Source organism: Helianthus annuus, chromosome 13 (assembly GCF_002127325.2).
Source record: "Helianthus annuus cultivar XRQ/B chromosome 13, HanXRQr2.0-SUNRISE, whole genome shotgun sequence".
Classification (NCBI taxonomy): Eukaryota; Viridiplantae; Streptophyta; class Magnoliopsida; order Asterales; family Asteraceae; genus Helianthus; species Helianthus annuus.
The window spans coordinates 68,315,001-68,337,161 of record NC_035445.2 but is presented as its reverse complement, the minus strand read 5'-3'; the positions used below and the strand labels follow the sequence as shown (position 1 = coordinate 68,337,161).

At 32.5% G+C, this 22,161-nt stretch overlaps 1 protein-coding gene across 1 annotated transcript; it reads left to right on the top strand.

The window, feature by feature from the left end:
* The first annotated feature begins 13,343 nt into the window (after positions 1-13,343).
* Positions 13,344-17,508, top strand: LOC110898063 (double-stranded RNA-binding protein 2). The gene is made up of 3 exons (XM_022144796.2): positions 13,344-13,725; positions 15,945-16,164; positions 16,724-17,508. Exons 1-3 carry the CDS (start codon positions 13,492-13,494, stop codon positions 17,317-17,319), a joined length of 1,050 nt encoding a protein of 349 aa, XP_022000488.1. The 5' UTR covers positions 13,344-13,491; the 3' UTR covers positions 17,320-17,508.
* The last annotated feature ends 4,653 nt before the right edge of the window (positions 17,509-22,161 follow it).

Below are 22,161 nucleotides of genomic sequence, written 5' to 3'. Positions count from 1 at the left end.
CACATAAAAATGTGTTTTACCTAAAACGCAATGCACCAAAAACACATACAAAATATGTTATTTCTAAAACGCAATGGCCAGAAAACACTTAAAATGTCTGTTTTCTAAAACGCAATGGACTGAAAACACATTAAAATGTGTTTTACCTAAAACACAATACACCAAAAACACATACAAATGTCTTATTTCTAAAACGCAATGGCCAGAAAACACTTAAATTGTCTGTTTTCTAAAACGCAATGGACTGAAAACACATAAAAAAGTGTTTTACCTAAAACGCAATGCACCAAAAACACAAAAAAAATGTCTTATTTGTAAAACGCAATGGTCAGAAAACACTTAAAAATGACTCATTCTAAAACGCAATTGCCTAAAAAACAAAAGAAAGTGTTTTATTTAAAACGCAATGGACTGAAAACACCTAAAAAAGTGTTTTACCTAAAACGCAATGCACCAAAAACACTTCAAGAATGTGTTTTTCTAAAACGCAATTGCCAAAAAACACATAAAAATGTTTTAGTTCTAAAATGCAATTGCCTAAAAACACCAAAGAAAGTGTTCTTTCAAAAACGCATTGAACCATGATAATAGTTTTGTTTGTGCTGTGAATTGTCTGTGCTGTGAACTGTCTGGACCAATGCAGTTTCCAGAGGCAATTATTGAACCATGACAATAATTCTCTGCCCCTTGGACCCCGCCAGGGGCTGCCGCCCCTGGGACCCCGCTACCAGAGGCGTTGCCCCCCGGATCCCCCGCCAAGACCGTAAAACGCAATGACTAAATCAAAAACCCATATCGTAAAAATGAAATTAAAGAATTTCTTACACGGATCGAAGTGATTTCTTCAACAATTGACGATTTTTGAATGATTTAAACACTTTTCAGCCCTCAAATCGAACGGATCGAGTGATTATCTTCAAAATCACCGGAAAAAACGAGATTTTGTATGAAATTAAATTGGGTTTTCTTCAAAAAAGCTGAAGAACACGTGATCGGGTGTTTGAATCATTGATTGGTGATGAAAATCGCACTATAATGTAGTGATTATTGAGATAGAAACTGAAGAAATAGTTGAAGATGGTGGGTTTTGAAAATGGTGGGTTTTGAAGTTACTGGGTTTTGAAAAGGAAGAAGAAAAGGTTGGATTGACTAAAATACTCTTTTTCTTTATTTTAAATGTTGCCACGTGTCCTAATCCTATTGCTTCCTACACTTCCTAGCCAAAATAAACTTCCTATTTGATATTTTCCCTTACATTTGATTTCGTTTAAAAAAATTCATTTCCCCATTTTTCTACTAATCACCAAAGTAAATTTATGACAACTAGTATAATTCCTTGCACGTTGCGGCAGTTTTTAAGTTAATATCGGTTCAGCTCGTTACAATGTCGGTCCGATACCGACTCTCGGTATAGAAACCGAAAGAGAGATACATTGACATAAAATCATAAAGACGAATTATGGTATCGGCTCAGATAATACCGACATTGGTACCGATGTTTTATGATCAAAATCGGTTCGGTTTGTTATGAAATTGGTAGGAACATCAACAAAAACCATAAAACGAATACCGGTGTCAGTACCGATGTTGTTCGAATGGTATCGGTTAAGCTCATTACGATAAAGAGCAAAAAAATCAAGTATATTTGACATGTCCACTTTTAAATTAAACTTTTAACGAAGCGTAGATAAAATAAACACGTCGTATTATTTTATTAAAATAGCGAAAGGGTAAACAGTTTGTGTTTCGATCACTTGTACATTACTCTTTATAACTCAATTTTCAGTAATATTTATATTTAAGATATAGATAAAAACAAACACACCGTAACAATATAATCATAACTTTAAAATATATCGTATTAAAGGTATAAAAGAAGAAGAAAACGTTTAAAACTAATAATAATAATAATAATAATAATAATAATAATATCTTGCATTAAACAAATTAAGTATATTAGTAATAATCTTGATGAGAAATTACAACATCGTGCATTAAATTTCTATATAATTAACTGTCTTTGGTAAAAGAAAAAAAAAGTTACTCAATAATGTTACACTACTGTTAAATTTGTCTTTGTGAAAAAAAAATTAACAAGAATTACACATGTCCCTAAACTACCACTCATTAAACAATCAAAATCTTATATAACATGTTATTATTACATTTTATTATAGGCATCTTGGTGTTGTACATTGTGTTTACTTGGTGTATTTTGTTTCTGTTTGTTGTACGTTTGTTTTGGTGGTTGTACGTGTTCGTTTGATAAGTTGAGTGATTTGCCATGCACCCTTCCTTTAACCTGGCAATTCTCCTCTCCCACCTAGCGACCACCGCCAGCATCATCATCATCATGGATCTCTAGGATGCTCAAACGAGAAACATTTCACCCCCATCTTCCCAGTGTGTGTGTTTGGGTTTTTGTTTTATTTTATATAAACTCTTTCAATTTGTACAACTTTAGTCCCTCTAGTATGGAAATTGTGTTTTAAGGTTAAAAATATATCCTTACTTGTTTAACTAAGTAAATAACTAGGTTAAATAGCCTAGTTATTTTTATTTTATGCTATAATATGAAAACATACTAGCGAATATGAAAATTCGGAACTGTCTTTGGTAAAAGAAAAAAAAAGTTACTCAATAATGTTACACTACTGTTAAATTTGTCTTTGTGAAAAAAAAAATTAACAAGAATTACACATGTCCCTAAACTACCACTCATTAAACAATCAAAATCTTATATAACATGTTATTATTACATTTTTGTTGTGAAACTAGCCTATTAGCAAAAGAATAAGAGAGAATAATAAAGAGAAAGAGAAAGAGATTGATGTTATTAATTGAGGTGTCTCTTTTACAAAAGAATACAATGAATATATATAGGAGATGAAGTCTTGGAGAACAAGCTAATCTATTTAAGGAGTTGATAACCACATAATATAATATATTTATAACACTCCCCCTTGGTTATCAACATAATACGCTTGATGTTGCCTCGTTAAAAACCTTGCTAGGAAAACCCGGTGGGACAAAACCATCGCTAAGGGAAAAAGAGTGCAGCGTGTGATGCGCATTATCTCCCCCTGATACTTCTGGATCAGGTATGTTGCCTTATTAAAAACCTTACTAAGAAAACCCATTGGGATAAAACTTAGTTAAGGGAAAAAGAGTGCAACTTGAATGAATCTCCCCCTCATTATAATATGTATCTTTTAAGTAAAGTGTGTCCATCATCCTCGAAAGTTGCTCAAAACTTTTGTAGAATGATTTGTCTTTTGATGCCTTGAAGTGCAATACTTTATATTGAGTAATGTTGTAAAATCTTCTTGTGAGACTTCTAGTGCTTCCTCTTGCGACCAAATACCATAAGATCCAAGACTATTTGTGTTACATTCTTTATATCTACAAGACTAACAAAACTAGCTTTCATGGGTTAGTAAAATATAGACACATATCATTCTTACCTTTAGGGTATCGACATATCTGCTTTACCATTCAAATGTCTCCTCATTGGACATGTGCTATATCATGTTGATAAATTCAAATAAAAAATATATATTATCATGCATTGCTAGAAAGTTAAGTTAATGCACAATTGCCCTTTAGCCATGGTACTTTTGAAATGAGAATCTCTACTTTGACAGAAGTTGATAATAATCATTTCTTATAAAAAGTGTCTGAACAACCTTTAACATACTATAAGGTTGAGCTCTCTACATACTAAAATGTTCCAACAACATCTTCTAGATGTAGTTTGATAGATGAATAAAAGTATGATTACAAATATACTCGAACTGCAAGTCGAGTAATAATTAGACTGTGCTAGGGTCATTAAAAAAAATTCCCCTTCTAAAAGCTCGCCAATTTCTCTTGATGATGCTCAGACATCATCACTGTAAATTGCGATTATAGTGAACTTTTAAGAAAGAACATTTCGTAAAGTTGGATAATATTATCAAACTTATATTGCTCTTTATCAGAATATATCTTGAGTTGTACAACACTCAACTTGACTATTTTAGTTCATACTATCTTTAACTTTATAAAGATACATTCTTTGAGGACTTGAAATCAATACTTCAGGCATTTGCAATCATATACATACTTCTTTCAACTTTGAAAAAACAATGTTTGTGCATTCGCTCTTTAGGAGTTCTATTACATAAACTTCCTCATTGATTTCTATATCATATGCAAGGATGTCTTGAATATTTAATCCATATTGTACCATGCTTATACATTGTACATTAAGATGCCATAATAACCAGGCACAAGTTTTCTATGTATAGTTATTGGTGTATAAGAATTACATCCTTAAGATGTTTCAGCTAACCTTATAAGCACTTAGATGCTTTACGGTACTCATCAGGAGTTTCAATTATATTCAACGTATTCAAATATGAATTTGTATACAACGATCATATCGTTCTCGAGAACTCATTTTACATGATTTTTGATAATTCAAATCCTTGAGGGACTTTCATGTAAACTTTTAGTATCAAGTGATACATAACATTCATAAGACGCATATCAATTCTCTCTTTATATTACCAGACTAATAAAATATTGGAAAGTCATTACATCCACCACTAGAGAATGTGTCTCGTTATAATCAATCATGGGTTTTTGAGAAAATCCTTGTGCAGCATATTTGCCTTATCTCATTTAATTTGATTTTCACATGCTTCGCATAAAAGCCCCCATTAATATCCAACATACTTTACAAATTCAGTTGTATGGACTGTTGGTCTGAAAACTTTCCATTTCATTAGAGAATTTAAATCTGCCTTATTTGCGTCTTTCCATTTTGGCCAATCATTTCTCATAGGCAAATCTTAAATTTTGATCCTCATCATTTCATCATTACAAGCGCTAAATTATATACAAAAGTATAATGACGTCGATTTTATTTCGATTCCATACATATCTTAGACATGATACAACTTATCGAGATCTCTTTAGTTTCAGGTACCTGAGGTTCTTCTTGAACCATCATGTCTACCGTCTCTTCAGGAGACCTTTTTAATATAACCCCGACTTGACCATCTTAATTAGTTGCTCCAACTTTCGAGGAATTTTATTATTGGAATCGACTAGTCTACCACGGTTCAGACGTGCAATAGACTCATTACAAACATGTGGTTGTCCTTTTAGGACACTCATCTTAATTGGAGCATTAGCAGTTGGTATATGTGACATAATCACCTTTTTAAGGTAAGTGAATGCGTCTGGTAGTAGATTCGCTAATCTTTGTATATGAGTTATTCTTTGAACTTCTGGTTCACACTTTTAGTTTTTGAGGATCAATGATAATTCATACCAACTCATTTATTTTCCAACTGCTTTTTATCTCGTCCTGATGTTGGGAATGTTAATCCATTGAGATGGATATCATATATTCCCAACCACCTTTTAAGTTCCCATCGTTGTGGGTCGTGGTGGATCAATTTCAATATATACCGCACAACCAAAATCTTAGAAGGGACGTATTTGGTTCCTGACCAAAAACCAACTATAACGGGGGAAGTATGATGACATATTGGCTTGATGTGAATAAATGTTGTACATGTAAAATCACATGTACCCAAATACAAATATGAAGTGTTGCTCTTATGATCATTGGCTTTGCAATCAATTGTGAATGTTTAATGATCATCTCAACAAAACAATTCTTGTATAAACATAAGCTATATGAAGTTCAACATTTATTCCAATGATCGTTAATAAATTGGGAGTCAAATTCATTATTACCAAATAAACATACTAATCTGGATTAATATGCTTGCTATCACATTAGCTAAGCCACAATCACACAAACTTCAGGTTGTGGATTTGATAACCATTTAGATGATGCATCGATTTAAAACACTAAATAGTATCATGTTGGGATATGCATATCCTTTAATCACTTCCAGAATATTTAGGGATTCTCACCCTAGTTTGGTTGGTAAATAATGAATTTCCCTTGAGAGCAAAAATTGCATGCTAATTACCAACTTGAAGAATATTCTAGTTCTTCAATACGTTTCACATCATCATTGACACGGTGTGGTCTAACCGGTCATGCCAATTAATTAAATAATTATGATCTATAAACTTCTGGTTTATGATCTTGTATGTGTTACTTGCGTGTATATAATACAAAACGTAAGATACTAGAAAATGTGTTATAATTTTAAAGTTCAACCACTATGTTAATAATCATGATCCATAACCTCGTGGTCTATGATCATTTATGCTTTATACACATTTATGCTTACAAGATAAAATATACGAAAGAATCATTTCAAACTATCATGTAATATCAGTTTTATCCTTTCCACACTTCATTCTCATAAAATCACTCCCTTACTTTGGTTGGTCACATTATGACTATCCTTACAATACTGATAGTAAGACCCCATTATTACAATTTCTTAGTTATGTTCATGATCACAAAGATCAATATATAGTCACATTCACTTTAAGGAATGTAGTAGAAGCAACCAAGTTTCATAGTTTATCATTGCTTTCTTGGACAAACGAATATGAAATCATTTCGAACCTGTTATACTCATTCTATAATATTCCATAAATTGTTTTATAATGTTCTCTTCACATGACATCAATTGAGATGTAATTACATAATGAGAAAGTATGACACTTCAGGTGCCATATCTTAGCATATTTATACTCTTTCAATAAGTGAACATATCATAACTTTGGTTTAGTTATGTTATTCAATACTTTTTGTATACATAAATAATAGCATACAAAATACATGGTATACTAAGAAATCATATTGTACAATGCATGACATTATAACATATCACCATATAAAATGAGTTATAATAAAATTTATGAAACAATATTTTTTGTTTGTCATCACTTATAAGCAAACATATATAATTCATGTATTAACCTACCATGGCTAACTAATTGCATGCGCATCGTTTATTAAAATATTTGTCACTCTACTTTAAAACAAAAAGACCATAAATCATATATAAAACCTATGAGATATAAAATAGAGACGTATTACTAACACCAAATAATATGTGATATGTATCATGCTCAATTATCAACATTTTAATGGTTTAGTTCATAATGATATATCATGCAATTCAGGAAACAAAGATCTCACATAACAATGTTGAGTCCAGGTATTAACAATTTAAAGAATGCACTTTAGGTGACTTATTAGTAAAGCTCATATAGACTGGTATATGTTATGTTGGTTTGATATTCAGTTCATTTGAAGCATGTGTTATTAAACTAGAAATAAAACTTATATATTAAAACCAATTGCCATGAATCAACCAATTTTCATAAAGTAGCATCCGAGAACCCATCTTTATATGGAATCAGTTGATTTAAATTTATTTATTCCGTTGCAAATTTTGAATGACAATAATAATTAAATTGAATCAACATAATGCATATCTATACAATAAGGAAATTAAAAGTATTCATATGATAGATTCATAACTTTTGCATTAAAGATATGTAAAATAATTCCAGTATATGATTTCAAAAGAAATAAATTATATTCTTGCTCCATAAAAACATATGATAGATTCATATATTCATACGATAGATTGATAAACTTCGTCAAGTATTTGGAAATATATATGATTTATAACCAATAAAGAGAGAGTGCCGCTTATTGATATACCATATGATACAAGTTAATTATTATTATGTTATTATAACAATAACAATATATTAAATTATAAGTTATTTAAGTAAAGGAAATAATGGCCATGGTAGTTCAAACACCTCCAAATGTGACTTATTTAATCCAAAATTTGGTTTAGGATTTAAAATAAATCAAGATTTAAAAATAGCTATATATGACAACTTCAGTTTAATGGTGCTCTAAAAGTCCAACCAAAGTTGTAATTTTCAAAATAGCTAACCCGGTAATTTTATTCTTATAGCCCCCTTTTGGTTTAACATTTAATTTCACTTACATATTAATCTGAGATTAAGAGCCATTATAGGAGTTCATACATGCACTTTGTAAACCAACCAACCAGAAAAAAAATAATAACAAATTACGTAACACAGAAGCAAAACAAAATTCCTAATATAACACTTCAAATATTTAAAAAAAAATTGAATGGAAATTTATTACCTGTTGACGCTACTACGGTTTCCAACTTTCCATCGCATAAGTGTGGATTCCGTCTTCTCCTTTAATTATTAGGTTTCTTTCTCATCGCTACCAGAGATTGATTCAGGCTGGAAATTTATGCACTTCAAAGACCTCACAAGAAAAGGGTAGTGAGGTCGACCGAAAACAAAGAGCACTTTCGTGCTGATAACGTGTTGTGAAACTAGCCTATTAGCAAAAGAATAAGAGAGAATAATAAAGAGAAAGAGAAAGAGATTGATGTTATTAATTGAGGTGTCTCTTTTACAAAAGAATACAATGAATATATATAGGAGATGAAGTCTTGGAGAACAATCTATTTAAGGAGTTGATAACCACATAATATAATATATTTATAACAATTTTATTATTTTAACAATAATAATTTTATACCGTAGCTAACATGTTGCCTTTTTATACATATGATTAATTATGTAATGTAACTAGGATTGTCCTTGACAAGAAGTGACAATGAGAAATCTCACTGGTATGTATTATCAAAAGTTGGAATTATTAAAATACAATTTTCTTTAGACTGGGTGTAGTTGGACGTCAATCCTCTTCTCCGTTACCACACTCACGGGCGCCATACCCTTCTCCACCATCAACTACCAATTACATACACACACGATCATTTTTTTTATTTAATTTACTAGTTAGTGAAAGCTTAAAGTCTACATGATACTAACCTGGTAGTAACATGACACCCTCTTAGTTATAACCGCTAGTAGTCTTGGATTTATCGGGTAACAGTTGTTTTCATGCTTGTTGGCGAAGGATGGCGTTATTGTTTTGTATTTATTCCCATGTCGTTTCGTTAGTTTTTGCTCATTCCTATTTTTCTTACCATTTAATTTATCAAATCCAAAATCCAACTACAATCCTTGCTGCACTATAGGCCTTTGCAGTAATATTAGTATATTACTACGGATTAACAAATATCAGATAATTCATGGTATTATCATATTAGGGTTCATTATGTGAGCCCGTGGGCCTATGAGCTCACACTAATAAACCCTAATCTCTGATATACTATCTAATAATAAATACTGACCTGAAAAATGAAATTTCCTAAAACAAATGTTCATTTCATAAATAAATATTAAGTATATAATTTTATTTAGTTATATATTTCCAAAACTGAATACACTGTAATAACTAAAACTAATATTCGATTATTATATAATATTTTTGTTTCATTAGTTTTTGCTCATACAAACTGTTAACACAATTTACATAGCATGCCTCAAAGTTTTCTAAAACAAACTGTTATAAACGCATTGAGTATGACCCGGCTCGAGCTTCTAAACTTCTCACGGGCCAAGCCCACTTTGTTAGTTATTCCTAAGCATATTTCTATCATCTAATAACTTATCAGGCCTAGTTCGGGCTATCAATTTGGCCCATATAGTGAAAAGCATTAAGGCCCACATTCATTTATACTAGATTCCCACCCCACCGCTGTTACCTTTACTTCATTAAGAAAAAACCTTAGGGACTGTAATTTGTTAACGTAATTGTATCTTGAAATATACCAAATGAATTAGAATATAAAAGAAATAAAATATACCAAAAGAATGAAAAATGCGATACATATATACAGTGGCGGTACTAGCCCAAAAATTTAGGGGTATCCTATTTTTTTATTTTTTTAGACCAGGGGTATCCTTTGTATAACGGAGACTAAGTTGAGGGGTATTTTTACACTACGAAAACGGAGTTAAGGTGTATTTTTACACTACGGAGACGGGGTTGAGGGGTAGCCCGTGCTACCCCTAATAACCTTCTAAGTCCGCCCATGCATATATACTCAAAACAACCATGAAGGTATTTGAATTTATCACCGATGCCAACATCTACTAGTGAGAACCTTTATGTTCGATCATATAAAATTGAAGCATCTACCAAAAGAAATCCGTTGTCCTGAATCCGCCTTTGCATCGTCATCAACTAATCAACTTGTTACAAATTTGGGGTCAAACTTGAAGGAAAAAAAATATTCAATTCCTTCCACAATCCCATTATGAAATCTCAGAATCCATTGGATCGTTTAGTTAAATGCTAATGGGCTCCGGGCCCATAGGCATCAATAGGTTTCCTTGTGTACTAATGGGCAGTTTCAAGTCGAGGCCCAATGAAGCTTTTAATCTAAGGGCTTAAGCGGTTTCAAGCTTCACAAAAAAAAAAAAATGATTGTTATATTATTGAATGAATATTGATTGTTTAGATTGAATATTCGAATGTTAGTTATAATAATTACAGAAAGCTTATTAGCATGATACATGCTAAACCGATTAGTAATTGGCTTAACCAATCCAACTACAATATATGTATAAAAATGAGTAAATATTACATAAATGAGAAAAGAAATATAATTCCATATTATAATTACAAAGCTTGCAATAAATGGGTCCGACTATTATCAAAGAATAACCAAAAGTAACGTGATAACATAAATAAGCAAATGTTAGAATATAACAAACATACGAATAATACATAATGCTTACAAAGGAAGTACAAATTAAATTTTACAAAGGAAGTAAAAAATTAAATTCCGAAGAGAACCGAAAAATCTAAAATCGAGTGGTAGACACCTGTGTACCGAAAATTTCTAACTAGCATGGAATAATTACTCGGCTTGCCACTGGTTCCTAGAGGTGGGTAAAAAACCGGTTAATAATAGGAACCGGTTATTAACTAGTATAACACGTTAACAGGTTAGTGGTTAATTTTAACCGCTAGGTAGTAATTGGTTATAAGTATTTAGTTTAGGAACCGGTTATTAACTTGTTTTTTTAATTGTTTCTTTTACCGGTAGACCGGTTAACCGAAACATTCCAAAAAAAGGGCAAAAAAAACCCGGTTACTTAACCGAAAATAACTGGTTACTAACCGAACCAGTTAAAGTAATTAACTGTACCAGTTAAAAAATTAACCGGTTAAAGTGAAAAAGTGAAATTAATTAGTATAACCTGTTAACCGAACCAATTATTAAAATTAACCAGTTTGTGCACCTCTACCGGTCCCTCCGGTGACAAAAATACATGATCAATGGTTTCCAACTATGTTTATTGTTATGATCACACTAATCTTTTATATGGTTTCTCCAGCTATGTTTGCATGATGTTTTTTACTAGGGTAAAGATCACTAAAATGGGAGCATTAATAATGACACGTATTATAAATAGAGAAGATATATATATAGGTTGAAATACATCAGCCTATATGTCATGCAGCAAAACTTTAATTGCTGGTGGTCTCTTAAGATATAAAGACTACATACTAGAGTTTGAAAATTGAAAGTAGTATATGGAATAGAGGCCAGATTGGGCTCAAAAGTCCACAAGAAAGTGATTGATGCAGTTGCTTGGAGTTGATCAAATATTAGGTATTCGGTCAAAGTCAACAAGAAAGATAGTAGTTGTTATCTCCATTGCTTGCATAAGCTTGAATCATTTTTTTTCTGGAACATATATAGTTTATCATTTTAATTTAGAATTCAACACGGTTATTGATTTAGAAACCGACACTTATGTTAAAATTATGATTTGGAAGTGGACATTTAAAATTAATGATGATTGTTTCAACTTTAATAGTAATACTAATAGTAATAGTAAATAATTGCCTGTGGCAAGTGGTTAACACTGCTTGATTGGACCAAACACTCTTCGCGATGACTTTCGATACAAGAAACATACCTTTTTACAGGCAATACGAGTTGATCTGCCACCTATTTCTAAATTGGGTTAAACTAGGGTCACACGACCTACACTGTCTTCATAAAGCTAAGCCATAGTTATGCAACCATTTGACATGACGGATTACTTAATCCACATGTCTAACATATAAGCCCACGTGAGTTTTTACTCTAAAACGAATCGTCAATAAGGGGAAGAACTCATAGGCTTATTATATATGCATTTACTTTCTTCTTTTTCAAATATGAGACTGGGTTTGCACCTAACAAAATAACAAGAGTATCGCGTAATATGTGGTATTGATAACTATTATATTCTAAATTCTAATACATAAAGTTAGAGAGATGCTAATTAAGGGATATATAAAGTTAGAGATATATTATATTAGGGGAAGATGAGTTATACATAGAAAAGTAGACTTGTAAAAAAAATAACACCAAACACATTTTTAGAAGATCTATATATCATCTTATAAGGTGTAGACAAATGATGACATTTAGTGGGTGGGTCAAATTTTCTTAATAGACTTATATCACTTGATAATAGATACATGATATTTGCATTCTAAACAGAAAGAAAAAACATAATAAAGTTTATTCATTGTTGACTGTGGAAATTGCTTTATCATTCATATTATAAAGTTTGTTCTAATATGGACACAATAGATAGAGTTGAAAAGAAAAGAAAAAAGGAAAGCATTGGGAGTTGGAGGTATCCAATGAATGAACCCTCCACCAATTCACATAACACCAATATTCCAAGAAAACAAAAAAGATAAGCCTCTTTTTGCTACTAGTGGTGCTTCATTTCATCATTATTGCTCCACTCATATATTGCATTTTCACTTCTTTTTAACCTAAATCTTGCCTTTTTCATCACCCCATTTTCCTTTTCTTTTCCATTTTTTTTCAACAAATTCACATCCTTCTTTTTTTTTTTTTTGCTTTTTCTTTTTTAAATTTTACTCCTAATCAATCCATACTCGCAGCGGCGGATCCAGAAACTTCTTTCAGTAGGTTCGTTTTGATAGATTCTCACTATTTTTTCCAAATCATACAAAGTTCTTACTAATTTTTTTTCCAAACCGAGTAGGTTCATGTGAACCCACAAAACAGGTTTGGATCCGACACTGCATACTCGATTTAAAACCACAACAATTACAATGTCACCAAACCACAAAATCACACACACTAATACACTCGTATATTTCAAGTAAAAAACGATGATATACAACTCGTATATTCTCACAATGGCTGTATAGTTTATGTAGAAAAAAGGACATGTAACTCGTATATACTTATCAAAATGTCAAAAGATCAATCGAGTGTGTCTCGTTATTCTTATCCTAACTTGTTTATAATTTTTCATAGCGTTTAAATAGTAAAAACACAATGATAAATATATTCTATCAAACAACTTCATTAACAAAAAAAAAATATTAAATTTATAAAATATTAAATTTATTAAAATAAAAAATAATAATAATAATAATAATTCAAAATCACATATCCATGCAAAGAAAAGGTAGAACAAAAAGGCTTAATAACATTACACACCTTTCATTAAAACAATTACCAAACACCAAACACTCTCCTTTTCTCCACCTCCGGTAAACCCTAACTTTCCGGCCACCGCAACAACTTTCTCCGGCGAACAAACATGTACAAGAATCAACTACAAGAGCTAGCACAGAGAAGCTGCTTCAACCTCCCATCCTACACCTGCATCCGAGAAGGTCCAGACCACGCGCCGCGGTTCAAAGCCGTCGTTAACTTCAACGGCGACTCCTTCGAAAGCCCTAACTATTTTTCTACTCTCCGGCAGGCGGAGCATGCCGCTGCTGAGGTCGCTCTCTCCTCCCTCTCGTCTCACTCTCTCGCCGCTCGGATCCTTGTAAGTCTGTTTTCCGATCGTTGTTTAGGGTTTACAGTCACCGGAAAAGTTTGTTGCTTTTCCGGCGACCGGTTGAAATTGAAGTTCCGGTGGTTTGATAAGTAGAAATGCATTTAGTGGTTGTACTGTACAAGTTAACAATGCGTGATGGTTTAATTTGTTTTATCATTTATGACCTAGGGCTTTTGGTAACTTGGGTGAATAGGTACTCATGTATGTGAAGGGTATTTTGGTCATTTAACGTAGGAAGACATATTTATATCTATAATAAGGATAAAAAGTAATTTTACTTGATTTTAAGAGTTTGGGTAATTAAAATAGAGTAAAATGCCAAAATGGTCGGAATTTAGTTTAAGTTCAAAAATGAATTTTTTTGTATCAGGTCCGTGATGTTTCGTTTTTGTTGCCATTTTCATCCGATTGGCAAAGTGGGTTAGAAATTTCTGTTAACCTCTCCTTTTTTTATCGTTTAATGAAGGTTATAATCGTCATTTTATGCCTGAATGTATTTAACTAATCGTCATTTGAACGAGGAAAACAACAAAAAAGGGAGAGGTTAACATAAATTTCTAACCCAGTTTGTCAATTTGATGGAAATGGTAACAAAAATGAAACCTCGGGATCCAAATACTAAAGGTTTCATTTTTTGGACTGAAGTGACGATCATAGTATTTGAAAGATATAGTTGATTTCAAACTAATTTCTCACGGATTTTTAACAGTCGTAACTTTTTTATACGTTAATACTTTAAAAAAAATTACACCGTAAAAACGAATTTTTTTTTTAACCCGAGTAGTGATATTGCCGGTGATTAGGTTGTTATGTAAAGGGTATTTTGGTCATTTAAAGTTGTGACAAATTACCATAAATTATTTGCACCAACTTATATTTAGTATGGTCATAGCAATTACTACATGATCTATATTTTGGTCAACGTACAAGTTATTGATGCATGTAGCATTTAATAATAATAGGATTATGTTTGGTGTGGAAATAGAAAGTGAGATATTAATAAGTTTGGTGGTTTAACTAACTGTTGCCTCATCGCTTGATAATTAGACTTATTTTGTTTTATTTTATGTAATACAATATAACTTTAAAGTTTATGTAATATTTAATTAAAGCACAACAATATAGAAATTACACTTTGTCTTGATGGTAAAAGTTGAAAAATGATTATTTTTGGAGAAAGAAAAGTTGAATTATTTAAAATGATCAAGTGTGTTTTTTTTTTTCTTTTTTTTAAGTTAAAATGTTAGGCAAGGTGGGAACACTTTAAAAACTATTTTGACCATTTGGATACTGATTTTATTTTAATCATTTTATAAGTTTGAAATGGTCTTTGATCTGTTGCATTTGATTCATTCAAATAGTGTGACCATTAATGGCTGGTATCCCTAGATCACAAATTCAAAGAAATTTATAGTTTATAAAAATAATAATAATAATAATAAAAGAATGATAATAAAAATTGGCACATGGGAAAGTTATTGATTGCCCAGATTATGAATTATGGCATCTGTCTGACCAGTATATAACTATAGGCTTATAAATGCATTGTTGCAGCATGCATGTGGCCTCCTGTACATCTTCTTGTATTTGGGTCATTGTATTTATTGCTGCATTTGATGTTCGTTAGTGGCGGAACCGAACTTTTAGTACTTGTATTTACCGACTAGTTGATGAAAGTTTAAAGGCGTTATTCGAGTCAGCGTATTGCTGAGACTGTGGGGCCCATAGGATTTTAGTGCATTAAAATGATTTAATCGTATTAGTAAGCATTACAGATACGTTTGATTGAGTTTAAGTGGACAAATATACTGACAATTAACGTGAACTATGGAAACTTAGTGTTATCCATAACAACGGTGTAACTGATATATCTCATAAAACGGATATGATCCTCTTGCACGTTTTCTCACAAAAAGATTTTTTTGTAAATAGTTTATGTCGGTATGTTTACATTTACTGCATTTGCATTTCATGTTTCAAAATTCCAAAAAGATTTTCGGTGTGTTTAGTTTAAACTTTGTAAAAGTCAAAAAGATTTTACATTTCAACTCTGTCTAACTGACGTTCAGTTAAAAAAAAACTTAGATGGGTCAACAGACCCTGTTGACCCTTTCTCCGTTCTATCTTGTGTTTTGTGTTAATGTTATAATAATGATATAGACTGGGTCAATTTAACGAAACATATTGACTTTTGTAACGATTTGTAGGATGAAACCGGGGTGTATAAGAATCTTTTACAAGAAATTTCACAAAGAGTTGGCGCGCCATTGCCGCGTTATACAACTTATAGATCTGGACTCGGTCATCTACCGGTTTTTACGGGTATAGTAGAATTGGCGGGGATCACTTTCACTGGTGAACCGGCTAAAAATAAAAAACAAGCAGAAAAAAATGCTGCCATGTCAGCTTGGTCTTCTCTCAAACAATGTGAGTCAAACCCGCTTCTAATTTTGACTTTTAAAGTCAAAGAAACTAATTTTTTTTTTTGTAATGAGTAGAATGCCATTTTCGTCCTTGAGGTTTGGCCAGTTTTGCAACTTTCGTCGAAAGGTTTGTTTTTCCGCATCACATCTGGATTCAAAAGGTTTGAAATCTTGCCATTTTCATCCGGCTCATTAACTTCATTCATTTTTCTCCGTTAAGTCAGAAGTATTTCTGGCTTTTTTGTTAACTTAAAAGACAATTCGGTGTCTTTCACTTTATGTACAAACATTAGCATAATGTACAAGTATTCAAAAGACCGAATTGCTCTTTAAGTTAACAAAAAAGACGAAAATGTCCCTAGCTTAACGGAGAAAAATGGATGGAGTTAACGAGTCGGATGAAAATGGCAAGATTTTAAACCTATCGGATCCAGATGCGAAAAAACAAACATTTGGACGAAAGTCGCCAAACTGACCAAACCTCAGGGACGAAAATGGCATTTTACTCTTTTGTAATTTAGTTCATGTGTATGTTATTGATATGATTTGGGTTTGTTACACAGTGGCTAAACAAGATGCAAGTTCATCTAGTGAACCCGAAAACAACGACGAGCAAGAACAAATTAGAATTGCAAGAGCTCTTTTGAATTACAAATTAAAACAGAAAACCGGAAACAAAACGGTTAGCTACAACGATCTCCCGGTTCCGTTTCAGAGAAAGTTCACAACACCGGCACCACGACCACAGAGCCCGCAAAGACCACCACTGACCGCATCTAAAATACTCCCATTAATCTACCAGGCCCGCCCCGTTTCTCCTGGACCACGTGACCCGTCACCATCAGCAGCTACAGTAGCCGCAGCACCGTCATCGGTACGTCAAAACCGACCCATCAACCCGCATTTCTCGCCGTACGTCCCGGTTCGTCATTACCGGGCACCACACCACGGGCTTGCGCCTCCAGTCACAATGAGGACAGCGGTGCCGGTTTTCTCAGCGCCGCCTATGCCGCCAGCTCATAGGCCTGTAAAGATCGCACCGCCCATCTGTGTAAGGCAAGCCGTGCCGGTCTTTTCAGCTCCACCGGTTAAGAAAGAAGAGGCGTTAAAGTTAAACGAATCTGACGCGATTAAATGCTTACAAAATCTCAAATTATGATGAGGTTAAGGTTACTCTGGTCATTTCTGATCCAATGTTGTTAAATGGCATATGTTTTACTTTCAGTTTGAAACTAATGTAAAAACAGTTGGTCTTGCCAGTTAAGATAGCTCCAGGTGTATCAAATTTTGATAATGTGAGTGTAGCTGTCACTATTATGTTTATTGTTAATGTGATATTTGTAAAAAATTTAGGCCAACAGTTGGTTATAATTTACTCGGGTTGGGTCGGATCCGACCCATGGTTTGTTGGGCCGGGCCATATCCACAATGATGCTTTAAATGTATAACAACCAAGCAACCAAACTAACAACATGAGACACAAGTAGCCCATCTCCAACACTGGCCCGTTGAGATGATAGAGCCCGTGTCTCTACCGATGTGGAGTCGGACCGCTCTTCAACCCTTAGACCATGTGTTGTGGTAGAAGACCTTGGCGCAAAAGCATTGCCACATATATTGATGAGTAGGAATGTGAAATCCGCTCACTACCTATATGGCGCAATTTTTTTCACCTGTAACGTATAGTCTTATATACCGGTTATCGTTGCGGATGGTCTTATCTGATTCCTCCACTCACCATGTGTCAATAATCAAAATTGATTAAGTAAAACACAAACAACTGAATTATGTATAAAAATTTTGATAATATAAAAACATTATTGAATAGACAATGACAACAAAATGAATAACTTAAGTATTATAACATGGAGTGAATGTAACTAGAAATGTACTCTTAGCGTGAAATGTAGAAACTCTTATAAAGCGTTGATCAAGGTAAATCAATAATTTTTTTGTTTAAATTGCTAATGTTACTCTCCCAAACTCCAATATTTACAAATAAATCACCATTTGCTTGGGATTGAACCCAAGACCTCTCGTAAATCAATAATTAAGATGAGAGGTTGAAAATTTTGTAATTATACAATGGTTAGATTTGATTGTTGTTATCTTTTAAATTCTTTATTAGTATTTTTTATAGTTATATACCACAAATCAAGTATTTTATTATTTGTAATTTGAGTATATTGTTGTTATTCATTTAAAAAGAGTATAACTGTACGTATATGTGTATATATATAACTAAAAATATTTTTAGAGTTAGGGGGTGTTCATTTGTGAAGAAAATTTAATTGGGAAGAAAAGAACATATATATATTTTGAAAATAATTTACAAATTTAATTTAGTTAACTATTAAAGAGGAAAACTACAAATTAATGATCTACGTAGGTCTATCAATATACCGTTATAATAACATTAAATACAAATATTAAATGAATTAAAATTAACTATTTCTATTAGTGAAAATTCTTTTTTTTTCTTTCTATAAAGAATGTCTTCTTATTTGAAATCTTTGCAAGGAGAGTTATATGTCATTATTATAAACACGTAACTATACCAGTTCTTATTAGATCTTTTTATTTAATTTCTTAGTTCTTACAAACCACCCCCTCTTCATATAATATAGCTAAAAGGTGTATATATTGCAAAAAATACATAACTAAAAATGAAGATTCAAGTGTGAAATACAAGCAAAGGTTAAAGCACACAGTGAATGTGTCGGTGTATGCGGTTGGCTCACATTCACATCCTATGAGTGGGCCCAACTCTCCACTTAAAGCCATGAACCTATCAAATTAAACACTAAAAAAACTATCTTTAATTTTAAAATAATCATCAAATATTCTTTTTTATTTGGTAAGTTGAATTCAAAAAATCCAATCCGGCTATTTTTGGTCAATCCTAATTCCAATTGAGTTTATTCCCAATAGTGGTCTCAATCTTTTAATTGTGTTTGTATAATGGTGTCTGTCATTGATAAAACATAACGGAGTTATTTTTTTTTTTTTAAAGTACAAACTAATGTTTTAGGGCTTTTGATCCGGACAAGGATGTGAGTCGGTTGATGTAAAATTTACCTCGAAATAGTGCTTCAAACGAAGAAAACGGTGTTTCAATTCGGTGTTTAAACTTCCAATTAACAAAAATCAAGCTGTTTGGATCACCGTTTTGAGATAAGTTTTACACCAATCAACTCGTTTTCTCATTCTGATCAAAAGCTCTAAAATATCGATTTGTAAATTCGGAAAAAAATTTAACTCCGTTAAGTTATTTTTAATAACGAACCATTATACAAGCATAATGAAAAAGATTAGACCACCAACGAGAATAAACTCAGTTAAAATTATTATTGGCCAAAAACAATTATTAGATTACTTAAATCCAATTTACCTTTTTTATTTTACAATTATCATTTTAACTTCTGACATTTCTCGTAATTTTTTCTTCAATTTCTAGACATTTACGCAACATGATAGGCTAAGTGGGCCCTCTTTAAATGGGCTGATTGGACCAAGATTCAGTATGGACCCACTTAAGACCACTTCCCTTTTATTCCCATTCCTATGACCGAAAAAGGCGATAGGCGATGCCAAAAATCACATGTAACAACAATTTCTCACAAATATTGTTATTATACTACTCATTTTGTTATCTGTTATTTTTGTTGCAATTTCTTGTTAAAACATAACACAAATCAAGATTAGGAAATGTTATAAACCCCATTAGAGACAATATCCAAAAATACATATAGTAAGTGTTTATTCTTTTTTTGCATAGCATATATATACACATATAAACACTTGGATCATTTATCACATAACCAATATTTAAGTTAAAAATACATGAATAATTACATAACACACTGAAGGGTATGGTCCCAAATCATAAGTGAACACATGTCATAGGAACCACACCATACTCCAAGCTGGCGTCCACATCATACGAGCACATCCAGAAGAACCTTCTGGAAGAAACAACCTGGTGACAAGAAAGATGCTCCTGCAGACAAAATGGACAACATGTGGCACCAATAACTGGACGCCAGTTGCAAGATCCTTGAAGAACAGGACGACAGACAGTACAAGCGAGTGCCCAGCTGGAACAAATAACTGCGCGCCACGTCACCTCGACGACTGACAATGTCATAGGGGACAGAAAGGATATTCCTCCTGGTCGGACAGTTGGCAGGCACCGGGTAGCTGGCAGGTCTCCTCCCTCACCATTCTCCTGCTATAAATAGAAGACTCCACATGCAGGTTTAAGGATTTGTTCTCTCACTCTTTTACTCTATACACACACTTTTATCCTCAAAACAAATTACTTATTCTCACGCCGGATGGTGGTTACAAGGAGAATCCCCATATCCCCTCTTTGTAACGAGCTTAACAGTGTGTTGAGTGTTTTGCAGGATCTCCGTAGCAGTTCAGACGAGACAAGGAAGATTAACCTTTATTTGTCAAGTCACAAACCACAAGTTAATCACCTGATTAGTTTGGTGTTTCTTCACGCACTTGTACGTAATGCAAAACAGGGTAATATGAGTCAGAAAAAAAAACATGTAGACAATTACATAATTGTCTTATACATCATATATAAATTAACTAGTATTAAACCTTTGCGTTGCAGCAGTTGTCATAAAACTGTGTTAAGTAGTAGCAATACTATACCATTGCCAACGACCACCAACACTGGAAAAGCTCGTAAAAACAAAATAAATAAAAACGGGAAAATAATAACGCCGAGCGAAAAGTAGACGTAAAATCTTTGAATCACGCACGCTTGTTGCTAAGAAATTAATCCGAAACATAAAACATAGAAAAAAATAACTAAGTCCATCCAGGACCCGCGTGTTGGACGAACTTGTCAAACGCAGAAAAATAGATGTGACGCGACTGGCCAGTCAAACGGGAAAAAAATATACGAAAAAATGTTGAACCCTATACGCACGTTGCGGTGCATTAACTCATAAAATTTAGAACGAAACGAAAAACTTGGGAAAGATGAAAAGTATGGTGGACCAAAATTGAAAATAAAAAAGAGGTTGAGATTAAATTGCAAAAGATGAAACTTTGGGTTAAAAGTAAAAAAACAAAGAGTCTAAATTGCAAAATTGAAGTTATTTATTAATTTTAGATAAAGATAAGGATAAAAATATGTGATATCTATATATTGGTTATTAATTAATATTAATATTAAATGAAATTTATTAAACAAATATAAATAAAATTTATGAAGTTGAAGGAGAGAATGTCATTTGTCATTATTTGGAGTCTTTTATTATAAGTTAGATTAGATATATATACCCTATATATATAGGTTTAAGCATCGGAGTTAACATGTAGGCATCATGTTTTGGATTTATATTGTTGTTAGATATCTTAATGTTAAATTATTTGTGTAATAAACGTGTCACTGTGTATATTTGCACTGTTTTTATTAAGACCAAAAATAATTGAAAAATATGAAATCAAATTAAGGAGACAAGGTGGAAGGATGTTCATCCCATCGTACTTTAAAGTGAATAAAAAGTGGATGGTGTGGAATGAAAACAAATGCGTAATCCAATCTGTGTTTCTATGTGGGGGAATATCTATTATTCATATTTATTGTTCATGGATTTTGCTTAATTTAATTAAAACTAGCGCAACGGGCGCATCACGCATTATGCGCGCATTATGCGCGCATTTTAAAACCAAGTAACCACCTTGGAAAATTCATCAGTTTTAGACCAAGTGGTGACAAAAAACTTCAAAGTACAGGAATCATCAGAATATGCACCTCATTCAAACATTTCATCAAACACCTCCTGTGCAGCCGTGTTGGTTCAAGGTTTGCTATTGTATTCTTTGATTAGCATAAAGAAACTTCTTTTTTTTTTGGAAAACAATAAACTTTTCATGAAAAACTTTATAACATTGGCTGCATCACACAACGAACATTATAATGTGCAAGATAAAATTTTGGGCTCTATTCGAAAATCTCCATTTAATATAAACTCAT